The following is a 24,402-nucleotide window of genomic DNA, read 5'->3' on the forward strand; positions in this document are numbered from 1 at the left end:
GGCCGATTACAATAATCGGTCCGGCTGCGTGTTATATGTGGATGCGATGTTCACAGCCTCCTGGCCCTGATCTGTGTGAAGTCGGTTCCTGGATTTTGTCGTCGTTATGGCGTCGTCTTCGCGCCCAACTGCTACCGCCGACGACCTGCACGCCGACTCAGGAATCGAGAGCACACCTGAAATCTCCCAAATTGAGCACAACCAAAATTTAGAGTATGAAGTAAGAAACCCTCTCAGGCGCCTAGCACGCATCGCGTTGCATTAAGCCCTAACGACGACGCAGAGTGACGGAGACTCGGGCTATTCTGCCTCTGGGTAGGTCCTTACTGGTACAAGCTTTGTTTGCTTTGTGGCTGAATTCAAAACCAGCGCGGGGTCTACATGGACAGCATCTTTAACGTCGAGCATACAACATTTCCAATTGGAGAATGGAAGGACATATCACTCTTACCGGGAAGGCAGTTAGTATCCCTTTGGACTCATTCTCTCAGAATTCCTCAATTCGAGACTCGTTACTTGCAGACACCGAATTTGTGCGAGGGCCGCTAATGTGTCTATTACAGAATACTCTATACCGAATGACGAAGTAATAATTAGCCCTAAATAATAATTTACCGTGCATGCGCTAACACAAAGCCTCCAAGTCCGAGAAAGACAGACTAGGTAAGCTGCTTGTCTTTAAATCTCCACTGGACTCGTTTGTTAACTTAATTCGCAGACTTGCAAAGTACTCTTTTCTCTTTAACATTAGACGGCAAGCTCTATCTCGCACCGACAAAAAATGTCCAGCACTGCCTCGACGTCGGCACCGGCACAGGAATTTGGGCTATTGATTATGGTATGGACAATATATCGCTCCCCTGCAAAACCACACATCCATAGCTAAAGCTCTCAACTGCAGCGGATTCACACCCAGAAGTTCAGGTAGCCTAAAAGCCTTCCCTCCAACTATTCACAGTCGCTGAAAATCCTCCAGGTCATAGGCACCGACCTCTCACCCATCCAACCTACCGACGTTCCCCCAAACTTACAATTCCTCGTCGATGACATGGAAGAAGATGAATGGCATTTCCACCAACCATTCGACCTCATACACTCACGGATGATGGTCGGCTCCTTCAAAGACTGGCCGAAGTTCATGTCGACAGCCTACGAGTGGCTACGGCCTGGCGGATGGCTCGAGTGCCAAGATGTAGATAGCCTCGACTGCGACGATGATACCTTCTCCATGAACCCTCCGTCCTGCGCCCTCGCGAGGTGGTGGTCAGTGGTCTGCGAAGCGTTCGACAAGATCGAAAGATCAGTGCTAGCTGCGCCGAATCATCAAAAGTGCATGATAGATGCTCGTTTCGTGGATACGCGGGAGGAGGTTTATAAGTGGCCTATAAATACCTGGCCAAAGGATGAGAAGATGAAGCTGATTGGACTGTGGAGTCGGGAGAACACGCTGGAGGCTCTAGAGGCGCTGGCGCTGGCGCCACTGACGCGGATTCTAGGGTGGAGGAAAGAGGAGGTGATGGTGTTGGTGGCACAAGCGAGGAAGGATGTTATGAATCCGGAAATCCATGCTTATTGGAACATGTGAGTGCTTATTCGGCTTTCCTTTATGATATTCCTCCTGACAAGAGTGACCCAGTCGAGGTCATCTCTGAACATGACTGTGTTATGACTGACACGTATTTTTCCAGTCGCTTTGTCTACGGTAGGAGACCGCCCGCACAGACTGAATAAAATAATCCCACACTATTCCCCACTGCTGTGCCAAGTTTCACATATGGTTGTTCAAGCATTAGCGAACCAGTTTGGAAACCGGACAGGATCCGAAGAGTAACTCTTGGCAGTAACTCTACTGTCCGAATCTTTTGCCAAATTCAATTCTGCCGGTGTAAAATCAGTGGCTTGGAGCTTGTTTTTAGTGTTGTAGATCTTGATCTTAGAGCCGTATATCAATTGCAGCATAATTAAGCCATGCTTGAGTCGTGATCTGCACCTGCATCGTAAGCCTTAGCGTAGTATTGTATGTGCAAATATTCAATTATAAGGGTTGGAAGGGGTTATAATTTAATTAAATTGCAGGTATTATAATACAAAGTCTCCGCGGCGCAGTGGTATACTAAGTTCTGCAATTACTTTAATTTAATTTAGAGCTAGCCTAATATAATTACACCACTTTTCCCAAAGTTCTTAAGTGGCCCATTGAGCCATGATATAAATATATAGGTTTAATATAACTTAGAGCGTTAAAAATAAGATGAGAACAATATAATCAATTCAAAGCCCTACTAATACGTAATTTGATAGGAAATAACCTTTTTTTTAAATGTTTTTAACACGCTACTAATAGGAACTACACCCGCGACCTTCTACTGCCTAATTAGGCCAAGGGCACCGGCGGTAATGCAATAAGGCTTATGAGGCTCTGCGCAGGGGTCTTAACGATCACGGGATTCTTATCGATAAAATAATCGTAATCGCTAAGAATCGTGCGTAGAATCGCGATAATCGTTAAGCCACACAGCTAAGCCACAGTTAAGCCATAGCTATTTTATTAATAAGACCCTTACCTGAGTATTTATACTAATTTATATATATACAGCTGTCACAAAGCTCACCCGTAATACCTCGTTTCCACCTACCCTGCCGTTTTCTGCCGTCCTTAGCGTTAAAAGTTGCCTGCTAGCAACTTAAAGCCGCAAGAACTATTCTTAGAAGCCTTCCTAAATATTACCTTATATAAAGGTTTATTTCTACCCTTTTAAGATACCACTTCTATACTAGCTTTTTAAACACTTAGTTCTTTTAATATTCTCTAGTCCAAGTAATATTCTTTCCTATATAATAGTACAACGTCCTCTAGAAAATACCCTCTCTAGCTTATCGCTTATAGCAAAAATTAAAAGAATTTTAATTATAAATCGTGAAAGAAGGGGTTATCTCTTTCGTTGCTGATTCTAGTACCACCACTAAAGTACTAACTGGCTTTAAATATCGTACGATACTTTAGAATAGTAATTATTATACTTATCTTTATCTTTATTTACTTTAACGTTATTTCTAAGCCCTTCTAGAATCTAATTATACTTATTAAAAGGCTTCTATTTTTAGAGAAGATTGCTTTTAATATAATTATATAGTATTTCGGCTTAATAAGTCTCCCTACATTACCCCTAAAACTCTTTAACCTTTTATAAGGCTAGCGTCTGCTAGGCCTTCTTCTAGTTTACTTTAATATATTTTATATAATAGGTAAGATAAATAATAAGTGCGGCAGTATAGAGGGGTAAATTATCCGTATACTGGTAGTATAAAGTATACTTTTCTTAGTAATGTTAAATTTAAGTAACTAAGTCTTTATTCTTCTTATAGGTAATAAAAGCACGCTTAATATATATAAGAAGAATATCTATAGTAAGAAAAACTCGATTAATTTATATAAAATTACCTTATGTCTTAAGGGTTGCTTAATAGAAAAGTTTTAAAAAGGAGTAGATTATATAAAGGTTTACCTAGTTCTGTAGTAAAAGTACATTACCTTAAAAGCTTTTAGGTTCTTCTTTACGTACTTATTAACTTTTAACTCCACTTTAAGCGTTATATTAAGAAGGCTAAACTAGAAATTCTATCTCGTATAATTATTTAGTGGAATTATCCTTCTAATAATTTACTTAAACTTAGCCGTACGACCCACAGAAGTATAGCTATAGATAGTAATATTATAGAGCCTTCCAAGTACTCCTATAGCTCAAAAAGTTTACTCTTCTTTCTTTCTTTCCTCCTTATTAAAATCCATTCCGCTTATCTTATCTTTTTTATATAACTTAATTATAGAAATATTAATTACTCCTTAAAAAAGAAAGTCCTAGATAGTAAGGTTAATAATATACCATTAGTAACAAATTTATTAGATAGATAGATCCTAATAAATATTCTAAAGAGTTATAAAATTAGAGATTGTATAATAGAGAGTGTTATTTATTTTAGAATTATCTGTAATAAGAGCTCTAAGTTTATATATAATCCCGTATTCCTAAAGGACTAGAAGAAGAGTATCCTATTAGTTATCTCTATTATGTCCTAAAACTATATAAAGAGTAAAAAGAGATTTTCTTAGCTCTTCTTAGTTATCTATAAAGTAAGCGCAGATTATAAGAAGGAGGTAATTATTTAGAGATATTTAGATATTAATTAAGATACAAATCCGAGTAAGGGCTAACTATAGCTTCTTTTATATAATATCCTTCTAGTCTATAAATAATTCCTTAATATATAAAATAACTGTTATAGGCGCTATTAGAAGGATACTAGGCTTAATTAATTCTGGATTTAAGGCTCTATAGAGAATATAGAATTCTGGCCATTATACTATACTAAAGGGGAGGTTTTATATAATAATTAAATTTATAAGTACCTGGTTTAGAATATCCTTATTTAGGATCTTCTTTAGGACTATAGATTTAATCTTAGTTATATAAACATCTAACTATATTACTTTAGTATAGAGTTTAGCAAGCCGTTAATATGTTTCTCCTTTTATATAATTTTCCCAAGCATTATATTTAATTTAATACTTACTAAAAAGATGGTTCTAAAGGTTAGTTATTAAGAGATAACCGTTCTCTTTTATTTTGTCTGGATAGATCCTATAGTAGTATAATAACCGCCCGTTCTTTCTCTTTGGTTTATCCTTATATGGGTTACAGCAATATTTATAAACTAGAGATGTCTTTTTATAAAAGTGTTGGGTTTTTAAGGATGTAATTAATGGAGTAAGAAGGGATAAATTTAAGTTAAAAGCCATTTTATACGAATAGAACTTAAAATATAAGGATATTAGAATTAGAATTTTATTGTGGGAATGCTAAGAATAATCGCGATCGCGATTCAATTATCGTGATTCTGGAATTCTTATTGATAAGACCATAATCGGATCTAATCGCGATAAGATTTAATCGTTAAGACCCCTGGCTCTGCGGCGATGCAACGGGGCTTATAAGGCTCTGTGGCGATGCAACGAGACTCGGCGCCGAGCATTGGAAGGAAATCAAGGCTGCTCGGTCACTGTAGGAGAGCCGCGCGAACTTCAGGAGTGTCGATTTAGGGCGTCTCTATCACTGCAGAAGTCACTACAGTAACAGAGACGGCCCAAATAGTCAAGGCTGCTCGGTCACTGTAAGAGAGCCGTAGTGCTCGGGGTGATGTCGAACTTTAGGAGTGTCGATTATTTAAGATGTCTCTATTACTGCGGTAGAACATCCGCTAACGTAATATTAGGGAATAGCTTAAGAGCAAATTCGTTACTGGGATTTGCATCCTAAGAGTCGCGCAGATACTCTATAAGATACTAGATTTATTAAATTAAGTTAGCTAGTTTACTTATTACCTCTTCTATTAGTCCTTCCTTAATCGCTAATTTATATACTAGTTAGTTAGTACTAGCTTAACCCTTATTAAGTTCTATATATTAGATTAGTAAAGGCCAAAAAGGTTCGGCCGTTTCTTAGACGTAATTATAAACTTGTAGATACTAACCTAGTTTAGAATCCTGTCCCCTAGGATTGACTTCTGGGGATACTAACGGTCTTTGCGGTAGTAGCCCCTTTAAGTAGGCATCCTGACTATTAGGAGTGTCGTAGTAAAAAAAGTACAACAGGTCCTTGTTATCTTGGATTAACTTAAGCTGCCTAAGAAGTTGCTTGGAATTGGCCCGTGGTATCTTAGTTCCTAGAGGTTTTTCGCCCTTAAGTTTTTCGACTATAATGGGCCCTCCTAAATTATTGTCTAGGGTCTTCTACTTTGGCCGTTTATTAGGAATTAGTAGCCTACCTTTTATAAATTTAAGGAGTTCTTGTAGGGCTTCGCTTATATATATTGCCAAACCTCTATAGCGTGTTCTCTTTAATATGTTTAAGGGGTCGTTCGGTTGCGAACTGTAAGCTTTGCAGTATGGAAGAATTGAGTGAGCGACTTGATTGTAAATCTATGGAAATCGAGCGGTATAAATACATGAGGAAGGTGTAAGTAATAAGATGAAAGGGGGTAAGGTATACAAGGGTAAGTAGCTGAATGGTAAGATATACGGGGGTAAGCAGCTAAGGTAGTGAGACGGTAGTAAGCAAGTCCGATTTTGGGTCAACAACAGCATGGTACCAGTAGTCGGTTACACGAACTGACGCCAGATCAGAATCTCTTGTATCAGTGCGTCTTTTAGTGTTGACCGTTTTGTAATTAGTGGCGGCTACTACCGTGGCTCAGTTGAAGCTGTAATAAGCCGATCGTTCGGTAAGCCTCCAGATTAAAGCCTAGAATCTAACGTCGCACAATACGCGATTGATCTTGATGAACGATTTGAGTGAGTACCTCTACTGCAGCCTCTATCGCGACTTTTTGCTATGGCTCCTCCTCAATCGACGCCCCCTAGCTTCCGTAGAGGGCGAAGTAGAGCTACGGCGACGCCTGCGACGCGCGGAAGCAATATCATTGCGATCGCAAGAGTTAAGATAAGAACGTCATAAAATATATACAGGCGCGACTGAAACAGCGTCGCGATTGGGGTGGGTGGAGTCGCCATATTATAAGCAGTCGTCAATTAGGCGCGTATACAAGGCCTCAGATTTGAACTGGAGTTAAAATAAGGAGCTTTGAGCTCCTTATTGAACTAACGCCAAGAGCTTCAGTTCAACTACTGCATACAGTATAGCTTTCAAATTTAACGCGCTTCCCGATCTGGAGGAGCTTCAGATCAGAAAGTCGTTAGATTAACCGAACGATCGCGTCAGAATTAGATTTGAGCTTCAGATCGGTTCTGTTCTGAAGCTGCAACCGAACGACCCCTAAGAGGTCGCTATCGCTTATTAATTTACTGGTAAAGAATATCCCGGAGAACGTATTGTTAAATTTTACAAGCCAGTCTGGTTTATAGAGCAGCCAAATAACAAACTCTAATAAGATACAGCCGATAGACCATATATCGTACGCCCTTAAAGTTAGTATACCTAGAGAAACCCAAAATTTAAATTTAAAGGTACCGGAAGTTAGTCTTACAAATATAGCCCGGTTATTAACTTTAGCTACCCCTATATTGGTAATACAAAGATGTCTAAGTAGATGGCCACCTGGGATCTTTAATTAAACAATGTTTGCAGGTTTTAAGTCTCCGTAACGGCAGTATATCCTATATTTATCCTATAAATGCAGTTTATAGAGTACTCTAGCCAGACCTACCATCTGCTTAAAAGTATATATAATAGTGCTTTGTTAAGAGGGCTCTATTGGTCCGTTAGCTTTCTAAAAGTCCTTTAGATTCCCTCTATTAGCCTATTTAAATATTAAGTAATGGGTTCCGGCTTAGCTATAACTGCTAATAAAGTTAATAAGGTGGTTGTAATTAAGGCATTAGACCAACTCGAGCGCCGCTATTTTAACCTATACCCACTTCTCTATTAATTTATATTGGTTTTTTATTTTCTTAATAGCGACTAAGTAACTGCCTGTAGTGCTGCCTAATTGCCCCTAAATAACCCTCCGGTAACTAGAGTAGATAAGTCCTTAAGTAAGGAAGCTATTCGCGCCTTTACTTAGCTGGTGGTTATATATTATAAAGGGCAAAGGGTATTAGTTATAAAGAGGATAAACAATCTTGTAGTTAGTAAAAACAGGAGCTAGAAAGTCCTACTGTTAATTATAAAATCAGTTAATCTACACCTTATACCTCCTAGTATCCGTCCTTAAGCTCTTAGAGAACCAACTAAGCACTTAGTCGTCTATTGGTGCACCACTTAGAGACTTAGCTTGGTAATAGAGTCCGTCCTATAGGATTAGCAGATGTCGATCGGTAGTCCATATACCGATTATAAGAAAAGAATAAGAACTCTGTCTATTAAAGAGGGCTTTAGAAGCTCTCTATATACATAAGATAGGTTTAGGCAACTAAGTTAAATACTATAGGTAATTAAGACAAAATAGGTAATAGAAATAGGTGGTAAGACGTAGGGTACTAGGCATTAAAGACAGTAGTAAGACAGTAGTAAGACGGTAGTAAGGAAACCCGATCTAGATCGACAGTAGATAATTATCTATTAACTTAAACTAAGGCAAACTTGGAGTAAGATTAATAGAATAAGTTCGAACTATAAGTGCGAATAGGACTTTTGCCTTTCTGAGTATATAGTCTATAATGTTATTTTAATTGTGCTTGGTAATATTTAACAGCTCGTCAAATACAGTATCCTGGTTAATTAAACTGTTTATCTTACCCCTAGGTAAGTATAATCTATAGCCAGGAGCAGCACTTACCGCTTTAGTTTTAAGTCGGCTAAACAGACTCAAATTCGCTGACATTGTGCTCGTGAGCATAAAGTAGTCTTAAAGAGGGCTTCGGTATTTTGTAATTCTAGGGCTATCTAGATAGAGCGAGAAGTAGCAATCTCGACAAACGGAGTAGAAGGGGGCCGAACCTTTTCAGGCTAGAAGTGTGTGGGGTGCCTGGGTGGATATGCCTTATCTCTTATACACGGATCCTTAGTACGGGTCTGTTAATGGCCAAGCAGACTATGGACTCCCATCAGCTCTAATTATTTACTAGTTATTTACTACTAAATTGGTATTTTAGCGAATTTTAATATTTAAACTAAGTAAAACTTAGGGACCGAGCAAAACCCTATGTGTCACGTTAGGGCATATACTAAATTCTGGTACCATGGATCGAGCCAATTATATCCTGCAGTCGAGCCTCTAAGAAGCTTTAAGGCCAGGAATAGGGAATGTACGATACTATAGAGGCAACACCCTCAACTGCTAGAAAGTCCTATAAGGCAAAACTTAATGAGTGTGTGTCTAAGGGTCGCCGCTCACTTGCTGTGATTTTGTGTATCCGTTTGGAGCTTAGATAAGGCTGGGAAAAAGAGCCGAAGTCGACAATGCCCATAGCATGGGAGCTCTCCAAGCCTGCGTTTCATGAACAAGTGCCCATCGGGTGTATCGAGAGTTATGAAATAGGCGAAAGGCACACATCGCATATGCAGAATCAATAACGCCTAAACGGCAAGGCATCAGGGCCCCGGCACTGATGTCTGCGAATCCGCACAACGCATCCGCATTCACTAGGCATCGTGGTCGTAAATTAGCCATTGAGGTGAAAACAGGTATCAGAAAAGTGTGATGAAGGTTACCAGCAGGCGTGTTCGCCATCACGGATTGCAAAGCAGGGTAAACATCCAGGTGATTCGATCCGATTCTCTCTGGTGTTGAGGCGAAATCAGTGGCCATAGCGTTTCGTGCTTAGGCGTAACTGCAACCTAGCTCTGACTTTCACCTCGACATCACCGACGCACCTCTACTTAAATCCACCTGGCCTTCTTCCCTCCACCACGATCTCCTATCATTTGCACGCCTCAGAGTAACTCTGAACTCATCGCCTCTAAGCCTTAGAGCACTTCTACCTACTGACACTGTCACCGCTTTCCTTTCCGACCTCCAAACATTCGTTCGCCCAACATGTCGGCTGAACCAGATCACGCAGCTCATAAACCAAAGCCCAACCTTTCAAAGTAAGCAGCTTCATTTCTTATCATCAAACTTGAACTCCCAGATACTAACTGCTCGTAGTGATCCTTCTGGAGCTGAACACAAAGATGTACGCTCAACTCTGCCCATACAAACCCTCGGATTTGAGTATACTGATCCTTTACAGATCGACGAAACGGCAACTGCTATCCTCAAGAAGAAGAAGAAGCCAAATTCCTTGATGTGAGTACTTTCAATGAGCTCTGTGGAAGGGAGCGAACATCTTTGGGTTTTACCAAGTTAACTGACAATTTACAGCGTTACGGACGCCGTCAACGACGATAACTCTATCATTGCCCTGTCAAATAACACCATGGAAACCCTCCAGCTCTTCCGAGGTGATACCGTACTGGTTAAGGGAAAGAAGCGGAAAGACACCGTCTTGATTGTACTTGCGGATGATGATTTGGATGACGGCAGTGCTCGGATAAACCGAGTTGTCCGCCACAACCTTCGGGTTAAGCATGGTGATATCATCTCAGTTCATCCATGCCCGGATATTAAATATGTATGCACCTTATTCTCTAACGCTATCCTATGCAGCTACAGGTACTAATAACACTGTGTTGTTAGGCCAAGCGCATCGCTGTTCTTCCTATCGCAGATACTGTTGAAGGCATTACAGGCTCGTTATTTGATGTTTTCCTCGCTCCATATTTCCGAGAAGCTTACCGGCCAGTGCGGCAAGGCGACACCTTTACCGCTCGTGGCGGTATGCGACAAGTTGAATTCAAGGTTGTAGAGGTAGATCCTCCAGAATTTGGTATTGTTGCACAGGACACAGTCATCCACTGCGAAGGCGAGCCAATTCAGCGTGAAGATGAGGAAGGTAACTTGAATGAGGTGGGATACGACGATATTGGTGGTTGCCGAAAACAGATGGCTCAGATTCGAGAGTTGGTTGAGCTGCCTCTAAGGCATCCACAACTCTTCAAGTCTATCGGTATCAAACCCCCCCGAGGTATCCTCATGTACGGACCTCCTGGTACTGGTAAGACCCTGATGGCTCGTGCTGTCGCTAACGAGACCGGCGCCTTCTTCTTCCTCATCAACGGTCCGGAAATCATGTCTAAAATGGCTGGTGAGTCTGAGTCAAATCTTCGGAAGGCCTTTGAAGAGGCTGAGAAGAATTCGCCTGCCATAATTTTCATCGATGAGATCGATTCGATTGCCCCCAAGCGTGAGAAGACCAATGGTGAAGTTGAACGACGTGTTGTTTCCCAGCTTCTCACACTCATGGACGGCATGAAGGCACGCTCCAACGTCGTCGTAATGGCCGCCACAAACAGGCCGAATTCCATCGACCCTGCTCTCCGACGTTTTGGAAGGTTTGATCGTGAAGTTGACATTGGCATTCCGGATCCTACTGGCCGTCTAGAGATTCTCCAGATCCACACGAAGAACATGAAACTTGGGGACGATGTTGATCTTCAGTCAATTGCTGCAGAGACGCACGGCTACGTCGGTTCTGATTTAGCATCGCTCTGCTCTGAGGCTGCCATGCAGCAAATTCGTGAGAAGATGGATCTCATTGACCTAGATGAGGACACGATCGACGCCGAGGTCCTAGACTCCCTAGGTGTGACTATGGAGAATTTCCGGTTTGCCCTCGGTGTTTCGAATCCGTCAGCCCTCCGCGAAGTTGCTGTTGTCGAGGTTCCCAACGTCCGTTGGGAGGACATTGGTGGCCTGGAAGATGTCAAGCGCGAGCTCATCGAGAGCGTTCAGTATCCCGTGGATCATCCAGACAAGTTCCTCAAGTTCGGCCTTTCTCCGTCTCGAGGTGTACTATTCTATGGTCCGCCAGGTACTGGTAAGACCTTGCTCGCCAAGGCCGTCGCCAACGAGTGCGCTGCCAACTTTATCTCTGTCAAGGGTCCCGAGCTATTGTCAATGTGGTTCGGTGAATCTGAATCAAACATTCGAGACATTTTCGATAAAGCTCGCGCTGCAGCGCCTTGCGTTGTCTTCCTTGATGAGTTGGACTCCATTGCGAAGTCACGCGGAGGATCTGTTGGAGATGCTGGTGGTGCATCGGACCGTGTTGTCAATCAGCTTCTAACTGGTAAGAATCTTTGAATCATTAAATCTTGATCGGTCGAAGACTAACGTGCGCACAGAAATGGATGGCATGACGTCAAAAAAGAACGTGTTCGTTATTGGCGCGACGAATCGTCCTGAGCAGCTTGACAATGCCCTCTGCCGTCCAGGACGTCTTGACACCCTTGTCTACGTTCCTCTGCCTGATCAGGCTTCTCGTGTCGGCATTCTGAGGGCACAGCTCCGCAAGACTCCTGTCGCTGATGACGTTGACCTCGAGTACATTGCGGCTAATACTCACGGATTCTCCGGTGCCGATTTGGGCTTCGTCACCCAGCGTGCAGTTAAGCTTGCCATCAAACAATCTATTTCTATGGAAATAGAGCGCACTAATGCACGTAAGGCAGCTGGCGAGGACATTGAAATGGACGAGGGTGAGGGAGAAGACCTCGTTCCCGAACTTACCAAGGCCCATTTTGAGGAAGCGATGCGGTCCGCCCGTCGCTCTGTCACTGACGTTGAAATCCGCCGATACGAGGCATTTGCTCAGAGTATGAAGAATTCCGGTGGCAGCAGCTTTTTCCGTTTCCCCGACGAGGATGCTGTGCAGAATGGCAACACTAACACTTTCGGTACGGCTGGTGAGGATGAGGATCTCTACAACTAAAGGCCTCTATGAAAGTTTCAGCTCTTGGGTAATGGATGTCCTTGCATGGGGTATGCTGCTTTCTTCTATGGTGTGTGGCCGGGATCATGAATGATAGACAGGGCTGAACGTATTCTTGTTTTACTCCCTTAAAACCCTGCGCTTACTCCGCTCAAAATGGGTAACATGCATGTAAGGATGGGTTATCTCGTTTGCGGATTCATCTCCATTTGAATTGTGCGTAGGCCTCTTTCGGGCAGATAGCTAGGGAATGAGATGTGTCACACGGGAATGCAGGTGTATGAAAGTGTGGACTCCATAAGGTGGAGTCGTCCCTTCGGGACGACTCTATATACTAGCTAAGCGATGATCACGTGACCTAAGGAAGCTCCTGTGGATGCCCCAGCCCCCCCCCCTACCAACAAGATGCATATATTAACGAAGTGTTCTCTTGTGGTTGTGACAAAGGCGGGGCTTGTCTGATGTGCCGCCAACCTCCATTTTCGTGCAGGTAGTTGTATCTGCTCGTCGTTCGCGACGCATATCATGGTAAAAAGGTAGTATATTGACGAATACACTTTTGTAGCCCGGCATCCCATGAGAGCCGCTTAGACTGGAACACTACTATCCGCGAGATGTTCGCTCCTTTTGGAAGCCTCCCGGCTAACCACACGCACCATGGCGCCCGGAGCCTAGTCACGGCGGCATATTTGGCTTACTCTCGAGTTGCCCTGGTCACTATGATACTTTTGCGTGGACTGCTATACATTTGAACATTCCTGTATACGAGAAGGCTCTCAACAAACATGACGCAAGGTTGATTGGCTTATAATGGGCACATCCGCCCCAGAGATGGTATATGATCTAGCCCATGCGGTGCAATCATAGTTGACGCTATGTTGTAGATCACTTGGACTGTCTATTATTAACATAGTGAATCCTTCGGGATATGTTAGTATCAACGATGCTTTTGGACCACCCCCCTCCTTTGTCCTTCCAGAAGTGTATCCTCGGTTCAGGGGGCTCTTTCGGAATAGGGTTACCGAAAACAAGGAAGCAGAAGTAAGTCTCAGAATCTTGTGGGTAGTCCGGGGCGACATTTACAATCCCAGCCTTGACACTTGTTCACTTTTACTAATTATCCCTTAGCAGGGTCCAACGAGTAAGTGGTCCGTGCGGGAACACCGTTTTCAAAACAACGCACATCTATATACCAAATACCTACCGCAATGCCTTCTAATCGTGCTAGAATTTCTGCAGAAAGGATAAGTGCTAGTAACCTCATATTGAGCGACTCAATTTTAAACACTGAGCTTATATATTAAAATACTATGGGGTTTGGCCTCTGTCAAAAGCTTCGTATTCCTGAGTACGGGCGTTAAATGCACCTCAATTGATTGGCTGGATCTTATCAATAACAGTTAGACCCGAATTGACGTGCTAAGGGATAAATCAAGGAAGATTCTCCATCTGCCTCCAACATCGGACTCCGCAGAAAGATATGCATGGACTATGGCTCATGGCTACTACTACGCCGTAATGGGAGATTACGCTGTTGATATTGCTCGAGCGCCGCAAATTCTTTTCCCTGGTAACCGAAGTCTTCTTGCGCTTACTACTTCCGACCTGCAGCTGCTGGCAAAAAGGAGCCACTTTCCGGACCCTTCTGAAGAGGAAATCACAGATAAAAGCAAGCCGATGGCCTAACCAAAACTATTGTCTGCTTCCAAGCTTTGTGGTTTTGCGTGCAATGCATATCTAGGTTAACACAAAGTTATTTTCCGATATACCTTTCTATCTCAACGAGGAGAATTTAACTGACCGGGTAAGAAATTGGCCGCATTTCGGACTTTATGTTTCGCTATAATTAAAAGAGGCGATCAACAAACAACTCCCCATTGGGTTTACTTTCGCCGGCCTCCTTTATGGTAGTCTTCACCTTGTTGCGTGGAATACTCCATTTACATCAAAAATTGGGAATCCTTTTTTGGCGTGTCTCTATCACGGCCAAGGCAACTTCAGGGGTTATCACTTGCCGTTACCTGCTATTCAGGTTATTCGGACGCGTCGTGGCCTAGGTCTTCGTCGGCACCTTCGTTATATATATTCGTTCTGTTTGATCATTGTTGCATGATGGAGCTTGTTCTATGTGGGTTCAAGAATCTATCTCGTGGTAGAGTGCTTCATAAATCTAGCTCATCTTCCAAACTCCATATATGATGTTCCGGGCTGGTCGTATTTTTTCTTACATTTTACTTAGAACTGTTTTCTAGTGTGTAAATGGGTTCTACCAGGATAGAGCACTTTCATACGCCTCAGTTTAAAAAATCTTAGCAGGTAGACTAATTGGTCAAGAAGCTGCTTTCTAATTTTATTATAGCATCTGATATAAGGAATCATAACGCATCTATTTGACTACTTACTATATTATCATAGTATTCTGCAGTCTGCCTTTTCGATATTAAAGATGAATTGAGACTGGATGGAGCATTGATATATTGTAAAACGTAAAGCATCTCTTTGTAGGGCCTTCTTCTCTAGTAATGAGATATGTAAACGCCGTAGTATTCAGTGATGGATATCCCACTGGGTACGTCCTCAAACGCCAAAAATCTAGTCCTCGCTATGCAGCAATCAAAGTTAAATCCTTCTCTTAGTCTCCCAACTCGTCCAGGCACAAAACGCCTATCCCACGAAGATCCTATATAGCACTAATAAGAACCTCTTCGTAAACAAATACCGGCCCCTTGACCTCCCAATCTATCGATATTATCTCTTCACCAAGTCCTCTATTTCTCCTCTCCCTCAACAGTGATATCACACACCTTCTCTAACTCCCTCCTCACCACTCTGACACCTTCTCTCACTGCCCGCTCGGGAATCTTGATCCCGCCCTCCTCGACGCTCTTCCCCTCGACTACTCCGTTCTCCTTCCCATGTGCATTCCCATTAATACCGTTCGTCGTCCCATTGCTCTTCTCTTCAGACTCGGCCCCTCGCGTCTCCTCGAGCACCCGCTTCATGACCTCGTTGTACGTTGTGCATTCCCCGGAGCGCAGAAGCGCTTGGATGTACGTGCGCAAGTTCATAGTCCAGCCACTGGCTTGCAGTTCGTGGGTCAGAGTTTGCTGGATTGTGGGGATGCCGGAGGAGGATAGTAGAGCGCTATAGAGGGCATTTTGGACGGGGGGGCTGAGCGGCGAGTTCGTAGCGGCGTGGGAGGGGAGGGTGAGGGGTTTTTGGTCCGTGGGCATTATGGCCGTGATCCTTGATAGCTATGGTAGGTGGGTGAAGTCGTGGCAGTAGCGAAAATTAGTGGGGTCGAGTTTTGGCGGGTGGCAGTGTAATGAGAGGTTTGGAGGCGAGGATTGGATAGTTAATGGGTAGGATGTAGGTGGTGAATGGATTGGTCCGGTGAATGTCGCAGCGGACCCGGACTTCTGACGGGTGATAGGTCTGGCGGTGTTTGCTGATTCCTGGAGTGTCGCTGATTCGAAGGCTTTGGAGGTCTGAATAAGACTTGTAGGGCTAAAAGCTGACTGCAGTGTCCGTAGGGGGCCCTTCGATTCACAAATTGGATAGAGGTAGCGAGCGATAGTGAGAGCATGCGCGGTTCCTGGCAAGTGGTCGAAGGCTACTATTGATACATTGTTGCATCTTTCTCCATGGTGGCCCGTGCATGAAGCGTGAAAGCATGAAAGCCGTGCGGTTGGCTTCGTAGACGCCCAGAGCAAGGAGGCGCAGCGACGCAGGCGACGAGGGCACTGGCGATCTCTTACTGTAACCTCAACACCAGACAATCCTCTATCCGCCCTCTGGTGCCGCCCTCCCCCGATCTGGCCAAGCTGCCGCCTTCTTCAGTCCGCCTTGTCCTTTACCACCTCTTCAATCCCCCCTCCTCGTCCCTCTTAGCCGCCCTCCCGGCCCATCGCCCTGCCAACTCTTCCCACGGCGCTTCCCACACAGCACATCCCACGTCGCCCGCCACCATCATACCTGACTCCCCTCTATCTGACACCGAACATCGACGCCTTTCCGCTGCCCAGAAGTTCCAGCTCGACCGGTGTCAGGGCCGCAAAACAAGCCTCAATCTCGCTTCGCCCCAGCAGGGTCCGGCATCACGACGCAACTACGATTCAGGTCTTGCACCGCCCGACTACGATCTAGCACCGTGATAACGAAGAGCTTCCCCTTCCACCACCATTGGCCTTGGCAGCGACTACACCTTGCCGCCGAAAGCCGCAGACCGCCCGCCCATGTTTGCGTACAAGTCGACATATCATGAGGATTCGGACGCCGACGATGAGTATGAGCGCAGCGTCATTACCTCGCCGACACTCCCGCCGGACTTTGAGAGCTCTCCAACAGACTCAGGTCCTCCCTCCACAGAGCACACGCCGACAACTTTCACACATTCAAGGGATAGCAATGGTTCGCCTACGGGCCTCATAACAGTGTGGACGGCGGAACAATGTGCGGACTTCATATCAGGCTTAGGGTTGGAACAGTATGCGGAGACGTTCATTGGTAGGTTCATAAATAAAGTATGGCCGCTTTCGGGAGGCTAACGGTTCTGTTGGCAGACGAAGGAATCACAGGCGATGCTCTGGTTGCTCTCCAACATGCCGAATTGAAAGAGATGGGCATGACGAGCGTGGGCCACCGGCTTACTATTCTCAAAGCGGTATATGAGATCAAGGTCAAACAGAACGTCGTCATAGAACCGGATCATTATATTCCACTCTGTAAGGATATGGAGGTTCATTTGAACTGAAGCAAAACACTAACATCCCCTTCCAGCCGCAGATACCTCAGTACAGGATGTCGCCCCTACACAGGAAGATGTTGCCCGCATCATTCATATCATACAGGCGCGTGATGAGCGGATACACGTTGCAGAAGCCGAATTGAGACATTTAAAAGACGACCTAAATAGGGTAGCTGAGGAGAATAGGAAGCTAAGGGAGGAGTTTCTACCTTTAGTGCGGATGGTAAAGGATAGGTCACAGCCATTACCAATGCCGGACGACCACCTAACATCACCGCAACCTCAGCAAGAAAGAGCAGCGAGTAGTCTCTCGCGCAAGTTTTCTACAAAGAAGCTTTTCCTCGGATCGGCGCCGAAGAACCCCTCTCCAACTATCCACGAAGGCCGGACTCTTGTCGACAGCTCCTCCCTGGATCCTTCAGCAGCCGCTATGGCTGCCTCATCTCACCTTACTGCCTCCATGACGGGCGGATCGCAAAACCAAATGTCGCCGAATCAACTTTCTCAACACTCACCTACTTCTCCAGCTTACTCGCAAGCCCAGAGCTCCTCCCGCTCCTTCCCCCGCCCTGAAGTGCCCCGAAGTGCACACCCGGACGACCATGGGAACTGGCCCTCATCGAATACATGGTCCACGACTTCAACCGCGGTCCCAGACCGCGATACTCGCGAGATCCGCAACGCCACCCCCGCCCCTCTCTCTTCCCGGCCTCTACGCTCCGCCGCAGGACCTAACGAACCAAACGACCGCGATCGCGATGCACCCCTTTCTGCCGGCTCAGGCACCACCCTGAACTCCTCGACAACCCTTCAAGCCTCCACACCCTCTTCCGCTTCCGTAAACAGCTCTTCCTCCAGCAACCCACAGGTCGAAATATTCAAATCATTCCGGGTATCCATTGACGACCCCTGCCACAAAGTGCTTCCCGTTGCGCTCAAAAAATACAATATTCTGGCAGACTGGCGGCAGTACGCTCTATACATTGTGCATGGAGATCAGGAGAGGTGTCTAGGGCTAAATGAGCGGCCACTGATACTATTCAAACAGCTCGATAAGGAAGGCCGCAAGCCCATGTTCATGCTAAGGAAGCATGCCGCGCCGGCAGAAGGTCACGTAAGCACAGTCGGCGGTGGTGGAGCCACGCAGGCGGTTGGCGGAGGAGGCCAGGGTGGTTTCGGGTGGGATGGGGGCAGTAGAGGCGGAGCGGTGCAGTTGCCCGGAGGAGTGTTGTAGCAGGCGAAACGCTAAAAGCTTCAAGAATCGTGGGGAAGGGGGGCTTTTTTGGGCGATGAGGATATACTGGGCTTCATATTCGCGGTGGATGGGGACTATGTTTGGTGTCGGCGGCCTAGCTATTTGAGGGAATCAAGCAGACCTATATCTTCCTTCTTGGGCTTTTATTACTTCTTTGGATGGAAAGCTTTTGCCGCTTTTTAGCATCGATTGCTGTTTAGCGAAGCGCTGGATTTTTGGTGTTGAGGTCGCAGTACTATGTTTGTGGATTATAGGGTGGGTGGCAGGGAATCGGAATGAAAAGGGATACGGTATTGATGGATAAGGCTAAAAAGAAAAACCGTGTGATTGTGACTGTGACCTGATACGAGGAGCATTCGCGTCGACTGCGGCAGTGCCATTTCCTGTGATAGTGACGTGAGAATATTTGAAACCCGTCGTGATGGATTCCCACTCGACAAAAAGCCATTTGGGGGTTGTCCATCCCCCTCACCATGCCGACTTTTCTCCCTGCGCGGAATGAATCGCTGTCGCTGCTAGCCGAGGTCTTCCCCAGTTTCCCCGGCGCCCAGACGCCGCTGCTCTCCGGATTCTCAAACCGCCAGACCGTCTGGCGGGCTGTTCTCGAAAGCTCTTCGAGCTCCCCGAGCTAGGGTGGCCTTGAGAGAGGCTGGTGGCTGAAGCTGGAGCTGGGGACAAGCCGGGAAGCCGAAACACGGGCAAAGCTTGCTTTTGGGGGCGCTGCTGTGCTGGTGAAAGTGGGGTGGAAGCTTCTTCGGGAAGGAGCGGAGGTTCTTTAGGGTTCCTGAAACTTGGGGGTGGGGTTTGGTCGGGTGCGTGAAACTAGGAGGCGGGTGTTCCTTGCATCTGGACTTTTGGGCGTACAAGGGTTACTTGGTCTGTGGAACCTGATTAGATGGCTTCCTGGAAGTGAGTTTACAGGTCATTTTGTACTCCCGTATTTCCAGTGATGACAGGGAATGGTTTGGAATTACGAGCATCACGTTCGGACACGGGTAAAAACTATTTCTACATTGTAATACAAGAGCCCTAAAGATAGCGTATCATCTGAAATTTATCGAGATACGTCATGTTTCAGCCAAATCTTCCCTACCGTACGGTATTGATACAGTTATGAACTTGCCCATTTACTATTAATTTCGAGCAAGGTTAATATTTTATTCTGGTCTTGAAAGAGCTACCGGCATGATCAAAGTCCCGCATCCCTATCCAGCGTATACCCTCTCCACTCAAATGAAGAGGATTTAGAGGCAGCGGGAGGAGCCTTCTATCGGGCTCGTATTTTGATTGCTTTTGACTCTACTCTATCGACATTCGACTTCCGCGGGGTTCACTGGCTGGATAACAGCTCGATTCTGCTTTGCATGGAAATTAGTCGAGGGTTAAACCAGGCGTTGGCCAGAGCATAGTAAAAGTCTCTTCGATGTTGGCGATTATAGGTCTGGGGATAGAGAGACTCGCTATTCGAACTTTGCCAGAGTGCTGCGTTTGAAAATTTCTTAATGGTCGGCCTAACCATCTTTCGGAGTCTGATTTCGTTGTTGTTTTAGCTTCTCAATGTTTTCGTCGATGAGAGCTATGTCGGCTTCAATGCGAAGAAGTTTCTCTTGGAGCATGTTTTCATACTCTTCATCCGATAGGACCTTCATCGGACTCCAACGGGACTTCGCAATTCGATGCAAGAGATTTTCCTTTTCATCTTTATTCAGATTCTGCAGCTTTTCTTTCTGTTCTTGGGTATTTCTAGCGTCGAGGGCGTTGTAGATGCTTTGACCAGCATATCCGAATACCGAAAACATAATAACCGCAGGGATCATGTTTCGTCGCCCGCCTTTAAGAGTGTATTAGAGCGCGACCTCTCGATAGACTAGTTAAATAAATGCACGTACGGATTAGTGGTGCAAGCACGCCTCCCGTGATGCTACCAGCAATGGCGCTTGCATTGACCTTTTCCTGAGGAGTTGGAGGAAAGACATCCCGAGGCTGAAGTCGTGCACCTCTGTTATATTCGAACCAATCGTAGATACCTTGGCGCTGAAGGATGATGCCCCTGGTAGCTTGAGTAGGAGTCAGTGGAAGTATACGAATATACAGAGTTTAAATTACCCCAGAAAGTGCTCCCAAGAGCAAACCACTGAATACCGGAAGCTGCAGCAAAAAGCACAGGCGTTGTTGAGCGCACAACACCCGAAACGCCTCCAACTACTAAACCGGCACCACCTGCAGCGCTATCAGCACACCTCTTTTCTCAAATGCGTTACTCAGTCAATCAGATTCCGCCAGTGGCAATGGCATGAAAGAAAGACATTTCCAATAATTAGTCTCGGCAGCAGTGTGACATGGCATCGCAAATTATAAAATCACATTGAATATGCGTGACAAGTTCGGCGCTTAGAAGCTCAGAGACTATTGGGCTGAAAAGGGGATATACTTTGTTATGCACACAATAGCTCTCGTATTAAGCAACGCATAAGACTCGCCTCAAACCGGATTAGATGGTAGAAAAAGGAGAGATGGAACACACCGGTAAATGCTCCAACTTGCAGAGCAGCACTCAGAATATCAATTGGCCTAGTAATTCGAGACTCGGTCGCCCGGCCCCCCATGATCGGTCTGATAATCGAAAACTGTATTAATATTTTTCTAAAAAAATAAGTCGTGTTGTGATGCAAAGGAGAGTTGGGTTGTGTGCAACGGGTGAGGGTTGCCGGAGATAGGTCCTTTAGTGTCGGCCGGTAAAATTGGCGAGCTAGCATCAAAGCGCAGCTGACTACACAAAACTACAAACACTTTTTCCTCACGACTTCAACCAAAGCCAAGACACGGCCCGGTCAAGTATCGGCCACTCCACACACACAACCCACCCGGCAAAACTTCATTCAACAACCTCACTGAGAGCCTATTAGTCTCTCAGTACTTTCTCAGCCAGCGCGCTTCTCGATCAGCGCGTTGACTGCACCTCGCAATCATGGGTACGAACTCCCTCCATGCGAAGTTCGCCAGGCGGACGTCAGCCGCATAGAAATGCCTCGCACCGTGCCTGACGGCACATATGGCCTGAGAGTTATAACTGACCTCTTCTTATATAGCTCCTGCAAAGTCAAAGACCCAGAAGATGTCCCTGGGGGACTTCCTGGGCGATCAATGTATGCGCCACCCTTCGCGCTCGTAGACGTTCTCAACTGACAATTTTCAGCTCTAGGCTCTTGGGCTGATGAAATGGAGGATATGCCCGTTGCTTGTGAGTTATCCTCTATGTGACTATCTGGCCTACCCCAAACTAACATTTTCGCAGCCGGAGGTATTTCAATTCGAACCCTACCTTACCCTCCAATGGTGGGAGTATCGCTGCCAGTAAAATGCTGACCTTACGATATTAGATTCCCGTACCGGTTATGGAGGTGACAGACGCGCATTCAGCTCCGCTGGCGGATTTGGTTCTGATCGTGGATTTGGTGGTTAGTAGTGGCTGATTTTCTTCAACACATGGGCCACCACCCTGACTTTTGTCTAATAAGCTAACCTTATGTCAAGATCGCGGTGGTGACCGCCTCGGTGGATATGCCGTGCGAGAGCAGCTCCCTCTTCCGTCAAAACCCCCTTACACCGCCCATCTTGGCAATCTGTCCTTTGACGCGACGGAAGGCGATATCAATGACTTCTTCAGTGGCTGTGAGGTTACCAACGTTCGCATAGTTGAGGACAAATTGGAGCGTAAGCCTAAAGGATTTGGCTATGTCGAATTTGCAACTCTAGACGGCTTGAAGAAAGCATTAGACTTAGGAGGTACTCAGTTTCAAGGCAGGAACATTCGTGTCAGCGTCGCTGAGCCACGTAAGTCAGATGGGCTTATATTTATGAAGGCTCTGACTAAACTCTTGTAGCCAAGGACCGTCCTGAAGCCCGTGAGCTTAACGACTGGACTAGGAAAGGGCCTTTACCCGACCTTCCAAACACTGGACGTCGAGCTTCTGACCGAGGAGGCTACCGGAATTTTGATACCGGATCTGACGGCGGAAGCGAACGTGGTGAACGTGGTGAACGCAGGCGGCCTCCTTTCGAAGGTGACGGCAAAGTCCGAGACTTCGGCAACTGGGAAAGAAAGGGTCCATTATCACCAGTCCCGCCAAGCGGACCACTGCGAGATGGTGGTAGGGTCCGAGGGCGTGAAGCTCCTCGGGGTGAGCGGAAGCAATCTCCAGCATGGGGTGAAGGTCGATCTCAAGATGGATCACGCCCACCACGCCGCGAATTCCAAGAGAAGTCACATTACGAGCGGCAACCTACGGCACCAGAGCTTGACAATCAGTGGCGGTCGAAGATGAGACCGGATGCTTCAGCTAAATCTCCTGTTGCTACTCCAGATACCAGTGTGCCGTCGTCTCCTGCACCAACCCCGGCGGCCCCGGCTGTCCGACCAAGGCTTAACCTCGCGAAGCGTACTGTCTCTGAGGCAGAGCCCGCTCTTGCGTCCACGTCATCTGACTCGAAGTCTAACCCATTCGGTGCTGCCCGCCCTATCGACACGGCTGCGAGAGAAAAAGAGGTTGAGGAGAAGCGGCAACTTGCCCTGCGACAGAAGAAAGAGCAAGAGGATAAGGCACGCGAAGAAAAGAAGGCAAGGGATGCTGCTACCAAATCTGAAAAAGAAAAAGCAGCCCCAGCCACACCCACGAGTCCCAAAGAGCCCTCCAAAGCATCTAAAGAGAACGGCACAGAGGAGAAATCAGCAAGCCTGAATTACGAAATTTTACGAAATGTTGATAACGAAAGTGCTGACGCTGAAGCTGAAGATGATGCTGTCGACCCCCCAGCTAACGGAAATATTGTTGAGGGCAAAGCAGTCAAACCGAAGGAGGTGATTCGCAACCCCCCACAAAATAAATCTGAGGGCGCCTGGAGACGTAAATCCGGCACTCCTGCCGCACCGGCTGGTTCCACCACTGGAGGTCCTGAGGAAGATGGCTGGAGCACCGTTCCTCAAAAGTCAAAAAACAACCGAAGAGGCGGCAATCAGGGTGCCCGCACGATAGCCTCTTAGGTGTCTGCTTTTACTTGAATATGCGTGATGGACTTACTATCACCTCTTTTCATGGTCATGGCCACTTTGCATGAGATGGTTGTGCCGTCTTTGCGTATTTATAGGCGGCGCGTGGTTTGCGTCCAGGATTTGTATGCTTGTCAATCCGATTCAACACTATTATCATTTATTCTCGGCGGGTTCCACGGTTGCATGATATCTAGTCCTTTCCAGTTTTCGTCATGCTGGACTAATAGGCCGGGCTTGCATGCAGCGCACGTCCGAGGACTAGACCATATATCGACAGAACACTCAAAATCATCATTCCACTTGGTTATCACGGAGTACGAATACGGAGACCAAGACAGATTTGCACATTGGAGTCTGTTTTCTGCCCCTGTGTAATCGGTACCTTCTCTTCCCCCTTCTCTTCCTTGAGGTATTCTAGGTTTCCTGTCTCGATCTCCTCTATTTCACACATGTTTGGTCTTTATTCTGCGTTTATCAAATTTAGTCTTGTCTCTCGAAAAGTTCCTCGGGTTCCGAATCTCGTCTCTTTTCCTGGCCAACAAATTGGACCTGTTTGTCTCCCTGTTGCGGCGATAGGAGGTCGTGTTTTTGTATCGGCGCAAACTCGGGAGGGGGCAGGTTGAAATCTTCCTATAGAATCCTAGTTGCTCAGGCGCGTAAGTAGTTTAGAATCCAATCCAGTATCCTGACAAACTCCAATAGTATATTTAATATGGAATGCCATTGCTCTGCCTGCGGAAGGAATAGCCTGCCTAGCCTGCCTAGCCTGCCTAGCCTGCCTAGCCTGCCTTGTCTGCCTAGCATATTTCTCTAACAGTCATCACGTGCAAACAAGTGGTATGGGCTTACAGACATTCTACAATAACATTCGAAATGTCATAAATGAAAGGCATTTCGCATCCGAGGCCCTTTATTGGGATTCCAAACAAGGGATGACCTTTCTAAAGTTGACCACATGTTAGCATGCCTTTCTCCCCACAGATTTTAAACCATACTAAGATGTATTAACTATATATTAACTAGCTGAGCATTACCTGATTTGTAGACCCTGCCATTTCGCCCCTCCTATATGTGTGTACACC

At 45.9% G+C, this 24,402-nt stretch overlaps 6 protein-coding genes across 6 annotated transcripts; 4 read left to right on the top strand and 2 right to left on the bottom strand.

Moving 5' to 3' along the window:
- Positions 1–106: 106 nt before the first annotated feature.
- On the top strand, positions 107–1,959 carry K441DRAFT_706255 (S-adenosyl-L-methionine-dependent methyltransferase; the record flags this gene model as incomplete). Its single annotated transcript, XM_067653647.1, has 8 exons — positions 107–213; positions 370–461; positions 564–586; positions 645–663; positions 719–838; positions 902–924; positions 977–1,581; positions 1,689–1,959. The coding sequence occupies 8 exons, from the start codon at positions 107–109 to the stop codon at positions 1,729–1,731; spliced, it is 1,032 nt and encodes a 343-aa protein (XP_067502584.1). The 3' UTR covers positions 1,732–1,959.
- Positions 1,960–9,430: 7,471 nt separating this feature from the next.
- On the top strand, positions 9,431–12,620 carry K441DRAFT_661838 (AAA ATPase). The gene is made up of 6 exons (XM_067648944.1): positions 9,431–9,545; positions 9,604–9,631; positions 9,689–9,744; positions 9,820–10,069; positions 10,135–11,626; positions 11,682–12,620. The coding sequence occupies exons 1-6, from the start codon at positions 9,493–9,495 to the stop codon at positions 12,266–12,268; spliced, it is 2,466 nt and encodes an 821-aa protein (XP_067502585.1). The 5' UTR covers positions 9,431–9,492; the 3' UTR covers positions 12,269–12,620.
- A 2,066-nt stretch (positions 12,621–14,686) lies between these two features.
- Positions 14,687–15,942, bottom strand: K441DRAFT_661840 (uncharacterized protein). The gene has a single exon (XM_067648945.1). It carries the CDS (start codon positions 15,499–15,501, stop codon positions 15,037–15,039), a length of 465 nt encoding a protein of 154 aa, XP_067502586.1. The 5' UTR covers positions 15,502–15,942; the 3' UTR covers positions 14,687–15,036.
- Positions 15,943–16,503: 561 nt separating this feature from the next.
- On the top strand, positions 16,504–18,249 carry K441DRAFT_566815 (uncharacterized protein; the record flags this gene model as incomplete). The annotated part of the gene is made up of 3 exons (XM_067643768.1): positions 16,504–16,774; positions 16,831–16,992; positions 17,048–18,249. 3 exons carry the CDS (start codon positions 16,504–16,506, stop codon positions 18,247–18,249), a joined length of 1,635 nt encoding a protein of 544 aa, XP_067502587.1.
- A 1,532-nt stretch (positions 18,250–19,781) lies between these two features.
- K441DRAFT_678349 (uncharacterized protein) lies at positions 19,782–20,876 on the bottom strand (the record flags this gene model as incomplete). The annotated part of the gene is made up of 4 exons (XM_067651147.1): positions 19,782–20,101; positions 20,160–20,327; positions 20,377–20,490; positions 20,795–20,876. 4 exons carry the CDS (start codon positions 20,874–20,876, stop codon positions 19,782–19,784), a joined length of 684 nt encoding a protein of 227 aa, XP_067502588.1.
- Positions 20,877–21,080: 204 nt separating this feature from the next.
- K441DRAFT_146653 (uncharacterized protein) lies at positions 21,081–23,540 on the top strand. The gene is made up of 7 exons (XM_067640168.1): positions 21,081–21,242; positions 21,360–21,416; positions 21,467–21,511; positions 21,566–21,571; positions 21,651–21,728; positions 21,805–22,104; positions 22,155–23,540. The coding sequence occupies exons 1-7, from the start codon at positions 21,239–21,241 to the stop codon at positions 23,309–23,311; spliced, it is 1,647 nt and encodes a 548-aa protein (XP_067502589.1). The 5' UTR covers positions 21,081–21,238; the 3' UTR covers positions 23,312–23,540.
- The last annotated feature ends 862 nt before the right edge of the window (positions 23,541–24,402 follow it).

The sequence above is a fragment of the Cenococcum geophilum genome (assembly GCF_001692895.1).
Source record: "Cenococcum geophilum 1.58 unplaced genomic scaffold K441scaffold_28, whole genome shotgun sequence".
NCBI classification, from domain to species: Eukaryota; Fungi; Ascomycota; class Dothideomycetes; order Gloniales; family Gloniaceae; genus Cenococcum; species Cenococcum geophilum.

Excerpts from the sequence above, each read along its gene's own strand:
- K441DRAFT_146653 (XM_067640168.1), top strand. Across the intron at positions 21,417-21,466 it reads GGACTTCCTGGGCGATCAAT|CTCTAGGCTCTTGGGCTGAT; the intron begins GTATGCGCCACC and ends GACAATTTTCAG. Across the intron at positions 22,105-22,154 it reads TGTCAGCGTCGCTGAGCCAC|CCAAGGACCGTCCTGAAGCC; the intron begins GTAAGTCAGATG and ends AAACTCTTGTAG.
- K441DRAFT_661840 (XM_067648945.1), bottom strand. The coding sequence starts at position 15,501 with ATGCCCACGGACCAAAAACCCCTCACCCTCCCCTCCCACGCCGCTACG.
- K441DRAFT_661838 (XM_067648944.1), top strand. The coding sequence starts at position 9,493 with ATGTCGGCTGAACCAGATCACGCAGCTCATAAACCAAAGCCCAACCTT. Across the intron at positions 10,070-10,134 it reads CATGCCCGGATATTAAATAT|GCCAAGCGCATCGCTGTTCT; the intron begins GTATGCACCTTA and ends CTGTGTTGTTAG. Across the intron at positions 11,627-11,681 it reads TGTCAATCAGCTTCTAACTG|AAATGGATGGCATGACGTCA; the intron begins GTAAGAATCTTT and ends ACGTGCGCACAG.